This window comes from Poecilia latipinna, unplaced genomic scaffold, assembly GCF_001443285.1.
Source record: "Poecilia latipinna isolate Pla-1442-1.1 unplaced genomic scaffold, P_latipinna-1.0 Scaffold211, whole genome shotgun sequence".
NCBI classification, from domain to species: Eukaryota; Metazoa; Chordata; class Actinopteri; order Cyprinodontiformes; family Poeciliidae; genus Poecilia; species Poecilia latipinna.
The window spans coordinates 294,644-304,515 of record NW_015112827.1 but is presented as its reverse complement, the minus strand read 5'-3'; the positions used below and the strand labels follow the sequence as shown (position 1 = coordinate 304,515).

The following is a 9,872-nucleotide window of genomic DNA, read 5'->3' as shown; positions in this document are numbered from 1 at the left end:
ACGCCATAAATGGCCAAATTTAGCGCCCCCACCTGGTATAGATATGTAAAACAAAATTATTATACATATTCCGACTTTTAACTTCATAACAAACTTCTAACTTCATAACATTTATTCAGTTTGGAAAAATCACATTGTAACAAAAACATAATGAAATAAAACTATTATTACTATAAAGTTTTCTTCTTATTCATAATGTAGACTTTAAATTCAGAACTGTGGGTTCAGGGTAAAAACAGCCGCCATACTCCAGTCTGGCGGCAGGTGGCAGCAACGTCACCCCAGACGCCTGATAATAAGCCGCAGGGATTCATCGAAGAAGAGGAGGCGACCATGTTGATTTAAAGGAAGAAGAAACACAATAGAGACGAATTATTTCAAGATATTTTCAGCTTATTTAGAAGAAAATTGTTAATTCACCGCACTCAGAGCATCGCTCGTACAATAACGCAGCTTTTCAGGTATGTTTATCGGACTTTGGAGAGCTCACCGTCGGTTAAAACCCGGTTGTTGGCACGTTAGCTCCTTGCTAACGGCTCGCTGTTGTGTTGGATTTATGAAGCGTCAAATATTCATAACCAAATAAAGGTCAAAGTTTGTACAATATTATCAAAAAATTGTTTTTTATAACTTTATCTGCATTTAAATGAGTAAGTTGTGTGGTTTTTGAGTCAAAGTGTGTGCGCTCGGATTTTAGTTTAAGTTTGTCTTAGCCGTTAGCTGCTAATGTCTTTCTTGACGCGCAGTTTCAACGCCACCTTAAAGCTTCTCGACTCAAATAGAACCAGAAAACCCATCAGAAGCCCCACAAACTGGAATGTATGTTAATATAAATTAACATATCAATTCAGAGATTAGTTTGAATTTGACTGTGGTTGTTAAAGTAGACGTTAAGTTGTGGTTAGCCGTAGCTTAAACAACGTGAGTCCTCCAACCTTCAGCGAGTCACTGTGTTTCTGTTTCTCAGTTGTTTCTGTTTCCCCGCAGGTGTGTTCTGGACACACCTGCTGGGTTTACCTGCGAAGCATCAAAACAACAAACTCCACCGGCCTGCTTTGAGCTAACGGGGCCAAATTAAATTGAAAAGAGCAATGATTTGACTATTAAACTGATTTATCTACAGTGCAAACAGCCTTTAAAACAGATATTTTTTCAATCAGTTTAGGTACAAAAAATGTGATTTAAAATAATCAATTTATGCATTTTTATGTATAAATGGCCACAAAACTGTTCTCTGCTGAAAAAGTTATTTTACAGATTAAAATAAAAAGTAGAAATTATGTTTGGTGAACTTGTGACTTGTGTTTTTTCACCTTAAAGACGACCCAGAAACTGTTGATGCTGTTAAATGTTTGCTTCAGGTTTCTGAAAGAGGATCTGAGAAGAAAATTTTTGTTTTTAAAGTTAGTAGACAAATAAAACATCTCAACACATCCTGAGGTTGTTTTTCTGGTTTCACTGCCTCTGAACGTTAACCGTTTGGTTTTCAGTCTTTAAGTCCTGATGAAGTTCTGTAAGGTTTTGCTCTTCAGTGTTTTTCGGGCAGAAAACGGAAGCGCTGTGGCTTTTTGAAAGTTGATTGACGATTCATCCTGCCTGTTGGAGTCTGAAGTGTTTTGTTTGGATGGTTTGTTTCCAGGTGGGACGTTTGAGTCATCGGTCTGGATCTTTTGGAGGCGGGGAGTTTGCGGCGCTGCACGCTTCAGGCCGACCGGATCATCCCTGCTGTCGACGGAGAGGAGGAGGAATAAACCCGGAGCACAACGGAAACGCACTGAGGACTTCAAGGGCAGAAAGCTTCTCTGCTTTGGACTAAAATCCTTGTTGGATCTTTATTTTTTTTTTCCACACATGAAGCAACAGAACCTCTCCCAGTAGAGGTAAATGAAATACTGGCTTTCTGGGGACGACTGTGTAAAAAGTTGAACTTCCTGTTCTCTGGATCAGGGACATGCAGCAGCTCTCTGGGACTGGCAGTAAAACTCAGAGATATTATTGACGATAGAAACTCATTTTGGTGCAGATTGCCTTAGTTGTTCTGTTTCAGGACTGGAACCACTTCAATGCTTGTTCACGTATAATTTTTCTATATCGTGGACGAGTCTATTTCTGCACATGGTTGCAGATTTCTCTTCATTTGGAAGAGTTTTTGTGTAAAAACTAGTTTTGTTTTTGTCGGCTGTGCAGCGGTCAGTGTGATGAGCTGCAGCTTCCTGTTTATATGTAAATATTACTGAGCCATTTCTCTGCAAAGCGCTTCGAACACACAGAGAATATTGTTGAACGCTTTATTAAACTTTAGGATTTTTTACTGACGACAATTTAAGAGGCAAAAATCTAAAAAAACAAACAGAAGTTCAGGAAAAGATGGCAACAGCCCGAACGGAAAACCTCGGTCCGGTTGTGATGGGACTGAATAAGCAGAACGGGCAGCTCAAAGGACAGACCAAACCTGCTGCAGGACCCCCAGCATCAACTCAAGGAAAGAATCCAGCTGGGAGCAACCAGGATGGCGGAGGAATCAAGTTTGGAGACGACTGGAAGAAATGCCTACAGCTCCCCCCGAAGGACAACAGGGTCAAAACCTCAGTGAGTGTCGGCTCGGCCGCGGCAAGCCGGGTTCGATTTGGGACGGCTGGTTCTGATGTTGTGTTTGTGTTCTGCTGCAGGACGTCACGGCAACCAAGGGCAACGAGTTTGAAGATTACTGCCTGAAAAGGGAACTCCTGATGGGAATCTTTGAGATGGGCTGGGAGAAACCGTCGCCGATCCAGGTTCAGTCAGCGCTTCGCTTTTAGAAAACAGAAAATAATTTTTCCTTTCCTGGTTTCTAAAAGGTGCAGACAGAAACGGATGCTTTTCATCCACATGAAGACTCAGTTTTATGTCACTAAAAACATTTATGAGAAACATTTGAGAAAACTGGTTGGTGTGTGTTCATGGAAAACAGATTTATGGTCCAGTGCATTGCAGTATGCAACAAATAACGGGCCAATGTGTCCACATTTATGTGACTCCCAGTCCTCATCATCTTGTTTTATTAACTTTATATTCTAATACATTGTTTAAAAGTAGCTCAATCTGTATATCTGTCCACACATGAACCTCCTGGCATCATGTTTAATTCCTAACAGGAAGTTGTGTTGTTGTTGTTTTTTTTTTTTTTTTTACGCAATCTGATTGGCTGACAGGTTTTAGCTTAGGGCTACGCTGACCCCTGTGGGTTTGGCGTGTTTAAATCGACGCCCAGGGGTGAGTTTGGGTGGAAACTTTTCTAAAACGGATCATTTGTGTACAATATATTTTTAAACGATGTTGGTTTTATTTAAGATGTGGAAAAGCCTCGATGCAGTTCTGAAACTGTTGCTAATAAAGCTGCAGCTAACTAACTGAAGGTTCTGTTATGAAGCTTAAAGTCAGTTTATAACATAAAACCTGACATTATCAGCTGGCTGACTTTTAATTTAAGCTGGTCACTTGATGTTAATCTGGTGCGGTTTGGATGCTGCAGTTCTCCTCCTAACCAGTAGGTGTCGCTAGTGAAAACTTGGCGGTTTCTCAGGTGGAATGGGAAGACCGTTTTAATTTATCTGCTTGCCTGTTGGAGTTTTTTCAGTGTTTGCTGCGTCACACAGAAGCAGATTTGAAACGTCACTTGAAGCCGCGTTCATTCACCGGTTGGAGTCTGAGGTTTCCTCCGATTGGTGGTGATGATGTCATTTCCTCTGCAGGAGGAGAGCATTCCCATCGCGCTGTCCGGGCGCGACATCCTGGCGCGAGCGAAAAACGGGACGGGGAAAAGCGGCGCCTACCTGATCCCGCTGCTGGAGCGGATAGACCTGAAGAAGGACCACATACAGGGTGAGTCCGCCCCTCCCCCACCCGCTGCTGCCCGCGGGGAGCCGTCGCTGACGTTTCTCTGCGCTCTGCTGCAGCCATCGTCATGGTGCCCACACGCGAGCTGGCGCTGCAGATGAGCCAGATCTGCATCCAGCTCAGCAAACATCTGGGCGGAGTCAAAGTGATGGCGACGACCGGAGGAACCAACCTGAGGGACGACATCATGCGCCTGGACGAGACCGGTAACATTCACTCAGTCACTCACTCAGTCACTCGCTCACTCAGTCGCTCAGTCACTCATTCGCTCACTCAGTCACCCGCTCAGTTGCTCACTCAGTCACTCGCTCACTCACTCAGTCACTCGCTCACTCAGTCACTCGCTCACTCACTCAGTCACTCACTCAGTCGCTCACTCAGTCACTCACTCAGTCACTCAGTCGCTCAGTCGCTCAGTCACTCAGTCGCTCAGTCACTCATTCGCTCACTCAGTCACCCGCTCAGTCACTCATTCGCTCACTCAGTCACCCGCTCACTCAGTCACTCGCTCACTCAGTCACTCGCTCACTCAGTCACTCGCTCACTCTCTCACTTGCTCATATAGGCAAAATCTTATCATTCATTCACTCAGCACATTTCTGCTCTTTGAAGAGTTATTATTTTGAAAACTCTGAGTTCTTCGGGTTTCCATAGCGATGGCAGGGCGGCCATCTTGTTTGACAAGCGACTTCTAGTTATTTAGACTTTGAATTTGGTGAAATCTGAGGTGGAGCATCAGGGCCAGGCTAAGACTTTATTTATGTCACTTAACAACCAGAATAAATCCAGATTGATCTTTTAACTGTTAGCTTTGCTGTTTTATTGTGTTTTGAATTTAATTTTTAATTCATTATTGTGGGCTCACTTTATTATTTTTTTTTTTACTTTTTTTATATCTGGCAACGTATTATTTGTATAATTGTTCTAGACTCCAAAAAAATCTTTTTTTTTTTTTTTTTTTACCTGCATCAGTAATGCCTGTATTTATAGTCACACTTGTAGTTTTTAGCTGTTGTGTGTTTGTGCAATCACAGTAGATCTAAGAATTTCAACATGAAAAATAACAAAGATAAAATAAGAACCACAACATGTGAAGTTACACTTTGGAGTCCGTTTTAGTGATAACAGAAATACTTTAATCTTTTAACACTTTAGCATCAAATTCACTGCAAAAACACAAAACTTCAAGTGTTTTTGACCTAGTTTCTTAAACTTGAACTACCTTTTTACCCAGATGAGCCTGTTCAACATCAGTAATGATTGAATATTGATATAAATGAAATAATCTGCCAGTGGAACTAGAGGAACTAGAACTTTTTTTTAATCAATATTAGGAACTATTTTGTTAAAATGGCTCCGATATCCTGCTGAAGAGTTGTGTGTAAAGTTTTGTTTATTTCAAATGTGCCAAGATATTAGCAGTAGAAACTAAACAGAAACACTTGGTAATATTTTGCTTTGCAGTGTTTGTCATCAGTAGCAGGACTTGTTTAAATAACTGAACTGCCTGCAGACATTTTTTTTATCGTAATTTCAAGACGTTTTCTCTGGTAAACTTTTTTTTTTCCTTTTATTTTGACTAAATTCTTGTAGCCTGACTCTAAAACTCACAGAAAAGACAAAATAAAAGCGACTTTTTGAAAATATATGCTGTCATTTCTAACTTTATTGTTTTTTTAGAATAAAGTGTTTTAATGGTGCTTCTGCTTGCAGTGCATGTCGTCATCGCCACGCCCGGCCGCATCCTGGACTTGATAAAGAAAGGCGTGGCGAAGGTGGACCGCGTCCAGATGATGGTGATGGACGAGGTAACCATGACGACAGCCCGTCTGTGTCGCTGCCGCTCGCTCTGGAGCGCCGCGTTGACCTTCCTCCTCCTCCTCTTCCTCAGGCGGACAAGCTGCTCTCTCAGGACTTCGTGGTTCTCATCGAGGACATCATCAGCTTCCTGGCCAAGAACCGGCAGATCCTGCTCTACTCTGCAACCTTCCCCATCAGCGTCCAGAAGTTCATGGTGAGTCAGCAGGACGGGCCTCTCCGCAGCCGTACGGTTTTCCCTGGAAGGCCGCGGGAACGTCGGCAAATCTGGGAGGAGTTTGTGAGTCAAAGCTAAAGATTCAAATGTCTGGAGGTCGAATCCAGGATTCCCAGATCTGGACCAGAATAGAGGCATAGACTTCCAAACTCTCCAGGAAATTACGTAAAATAAATAAAAAAAATCCCTGATAATTCTGTGAATTTTTCTACCAACTCTGCTGCAGAATTTATTTCAGGTGATCTGACTTTTCAGCACAGGAATGTGTAAATCATTTTAGATCCAAAATGAAATGAGGATCCAGTTCAGATTTTTAGTTTTAATCGCTCTCCACGTTCAGACATAAATGATAAATATATAAACTTTACCGCAAATAAAATAAAGACAAAGGAACAAAACAAATAATTAAAATATCAGCTGCCAATTTTAATATGGTTTAAAACTCAACACCTTTCCCGCTGCGTCTGCCATCGTTATCAGATCAGAAATCTCCTGTTTGTTCTGCAATGCATCCTGGGAAAAGGCGGGCCAGGGAAACGATGGACGCTTTTAATTTCATCGCTGTGATGTGGTCGGCACAAAGTCACTCCAGGGGCCACAACTGGCCCCCGCACCACACTTTGGACATCCCTGCCTGTCATTGCCTCTTTCTGGGGTAAATGTCTGTCCTGGTGTGATCCGTGTTCTGGTTCTGGTTCTGCAGGTGAAGCACCTGCAGAAACCGTATGAGATCAACCTGATGGAGGAGCTGACCCTGAAGGGCATCACCCAGTTCTACGCCTATGTGACGGAGCGCCAGAAGGTCCACTGCCTCAACACGCTCTTCTCCAGGGTAACGCCGCCGGCCCGCCAAAGACCCGCGCCGTGGCTTGAAGAACCGGGTCGAGCTCTGACGGGTCTGCTCTCTGTTCTGGTTGCAGCTGCAGATCAACCAGTCCATCATCTTCTGTAACTCCACCCAGCGGGTGGAGCTGCTGGCCAAGAAGATCACGCAGCTGGGATACTCCTGCTTCTACATCCACGCCAAGATGATGCAGGTCCTGACCCTGGTTCTGGTCCCGGTCCAGTTCGTCTGGGTCTCTGTTTTGACAGACTCCTGTTTGTTTTCAGGAGTACCGGAACCGCGTGTTCCATGACTTCAGGAACGGGCTCTGCAGGAACCTGGTCTGCACCGGTGAGTCTTCACTTCCACCTGGAATCCTTGAAATCCTTGAAATGTTTTTCTTTTTCAAGGTTTGGAAACATCCAAACAACACAGTTTGGCAGTAAAGTGAAATTTATAGTTTGATTAAAAGCCTAAATTTGTTTAAAACATATTTTCATTCAGTAAATATATTTTCTCTCCATCTGAAGTTGAATCAGATGAAAACTTTATTTTGATCGACTAGAATCACCAAAACGATTTCTGCATTTAAGCTGAAGGTCGTTTACCTTAACATTTGTTTGGCTTATTTCTGTGTGATGAATATTTATTATGACTTATTGATGACCTTTTAAAACGTTACTGCAATGGGTGATTTTCCCTTCTGACTCCATATGGTGCTGGAGACGTTTAGAAATATTACATTTTGTTACATTTTATTTACTTTGTCTCTGCTGTACGACGTAAACTACCACAAAAAATTAACAGTGATAAAAATCCTATAACTACTTGAAATTATGTATTTTTAGTTGTATTCTTTTATCCACAATGTGCGGCGCTTATCTTGAAAATGTTAGAATTTTACATCTGCAGGCAGCAGATTTAATTTAATTTAATGTATTTTTTGCTCGTCTTTGGAAACGTTTTTGTTTTGGTTCCTTCCTGCTGCAGATCTCTTCACCAGAGGAATCGACATCCAGGCTGTGAACGTCGTCATCAACTTTGATTTCCCTAAAAATGCAGAAACGTACCTCCATCGCATCGGGAGGTCAGGTGGGTCGACGGGTCCGAAAACGATACAGAACCTTTTAGTTTTTACATGGAGTCGTTATCGGATGCATCATTTTTTATTTCACTTAATTTTCTCAGCTAATTGACCAGAACCAGTAATTATTTGGATTTATTTTTCTGGTCTTCAGGTTGGAAACTATAAACTGGAAACATTAATTTCAACTTCCATAAAAAATGTATTCATTCTGTAGCTAAAAACATGAATAAAAATTGTTTCTATAAAAAATTTAACATTGATTAAAAAGGGTTATTTTTTTTATTAGGTTTTTAAAAATAAAATATGTGAACAAATGGTTTATTTTAGATAAAATTATATAAATAAATATAAAAATTTTCAGATTTGTATGTTTTATTTAAAGTGGTAAATTAAAGATAAATTCATATTGTTTTTATTTTTTGGATTGATTTTAAATAAGATTTAAAAATCGTCTTTAGTTTTCAGGATTTTTATTTTTAGATTCTTTTTTAAAAAGTATATAAATGTTAATGTCTTTTACTTTTTGACTTTTTAAAATTTTAATAAATAAAATGTATAAATATATTTTTTATACTTTTTAAAAATATAAGGAAACGTTAGCGACCCTCCGCTGGGCGGCGCTGTGCCGTTAATCCTCTGTTTCCATGGTAACCAGGGCGGTTCGGCCACCTGGGCCTGGCCATCAACCTGATCACCTCGGAGGACCGCTTCAACCTGAAGGCCATCGAGGAGCAGCTGGTGACCGACATCAAGCCCATCCCCAGCAGCATCGACAAGAGCCTCTACGTGGCCGAGTACCACTCCGGGCCCGTCACCGACGGCGACGAGGCGGAGGAGAAGCCGCCGCGCCAGCAGGACAGCACCTAAAACAGGTGGCTGACGGTTTCCACTTCCTGTTCTGTACTTCCTGTTCCCGCTGCAGCAGTCTGGTGTCTCCTCGCCGTCCTAACCGGAGTGTTTTCTCCTCCGCAGAGCATCGTGACACTCCGGGCTTCACCAGACATCTTTGCTCCACGCTACTCTTCATCATCTTCCTCCTCATCCCTCGCTTCCAGAACCTTCCGGCTGGTTCCTCACAGTTCTGCTTGTTGTTCTGCACCGGCTCCAAACTGGACTCCAAACCGGGCCGTGCACGCCCGCCGCCCCCTCACCCGCCCCCCGATGCCGCCGCCGTTCTCACTTAAGTGCCTTACTTCCTCCCTGGCGCACGCTCCCCCCCCGTCCTGCTGCAGCAGCAGAGCACAAGCAGCAACCCGTCGCAGCGCCCGTTATGCAACAAACCCACAACCCGCCACCTGGTCCTGCCCGGACGCCGCTCTCCGAGGTGTCGCAATAAAAAAATGGCAGCTTTCTTTAAACGCAGCGCGACTTTTCTCCTCATGAATCATAAGAACGAGCAGAAGCGCAGAAACTTCCTGCGTGGATCTGACGGCATGCACGGGGAAAAAACGGGAGCAGCTCCTGTTTTAACTGTGAACTGCTGCAGCAGAAACCTCCGATCCGCTCTCAGTCGACCCGGAAGTCGTTCCGAACGGGTCCGGCCGGCGCCGGTGCAGAACAGCAGCTGAAACTTCCCGTCCCGTTTAGTTTTCCTTCTGGTTTTCAGCTGAGATGCGTCGGAAGCCCGGACGTGTCGCGCGTAGTTGAATGTATTAGATGCCAATGTTTGTTCTGCAGCCCGGACCGGGCTCCTCCAGTCCGGTTCTGAGCCCAGGCCCGGATAACGCCGCAGTTTGTTGCAGTGAATCTGAAGAACGTTTGGTTCTGATTGGATCTCCGTGTAAATTTGAAGCCAAACTTGAGTTTTTCCAGTTTTCCACCAGAACCAAACTGCGGCGTTATCCGTGAACTGGACTCGGCTTTGAGCCCAGAAACTTCTGAACATTTCTGTTTGTTCTTTTTTTTTTTTTGCTGCTGAGTGAAACTGGTTCAGGTTTTCTTTTCCTGACGGACCAGGGAGCGAAGAAACCAGCTCCAGCTCTACCGGACCACGCTAGACGGGTTTCCCCTTCTTGGAGCAGCACGAACTTTTCCTTTCCTGCTCGAATCCG

General features: G+C 43.3%; 1 protein-coding gene across 1 annotated transcript; it reads left to right on the top strand.

Moving 5' to 3' along the window:
• The first annotated feature begins 289 nt into the window (after positions 1-289).
• On the top strand, positions 290-9,179 carry ddx61 (DEAD (Asp-Glu-Ala-Asp) box helicase 61). Its single transcript, XM_015031570.1, has 13 exons — positions 290-461; positions 1,640-2,589; positions 2,670-2,774; positions 3,732-3,861; positions 3,936-4,082; positions 5,590-5,684; positions 5,768-5,890; positions 6,615-6,743; positions 6,832-6,948; positions 7,022-7,085; positions 7,725-7,826; positions 8,477-8,693; positions 8,794-9,179. Exons 2-12 carry the CDS (start codon positions 2,368-2,370, stop codon positions 8,686-8,688), a joined length of 1,446 nt encoding a protein of 481 aa, XP_014887056.1. The 5' UTR covers positions 290-461; positions 1,640-2,367; the 3' UTR covers positions 8,689-8,693; positions 8,794-9,179.
• Positions 9,180-9,872: the final 693 nt, after the last annotated feature.

Coding starts and splice junctions, on each gene's coding strand:
- ddx61 (XM_015031570.1), top strand. CDS start 2,368: ATGGCAACAGCCCGAACGGAAAACCTCGGTCCGGTTGTGATGGGACTG. Junction 4,083..5,589: donor CATGCGCCTGGACGAGACCG/GTAACATTCACT, acceptor TTCTGCTTGCAG/TGCATGTCGTCATCGCCACG. Junction 7,086..7,724: donor CAGGAACCTGGTCTGCACCG/GTGAGTCTTCAC, acceptor TTCCTGCTGCAG/ATCTCTTCACCAGAGGAATC.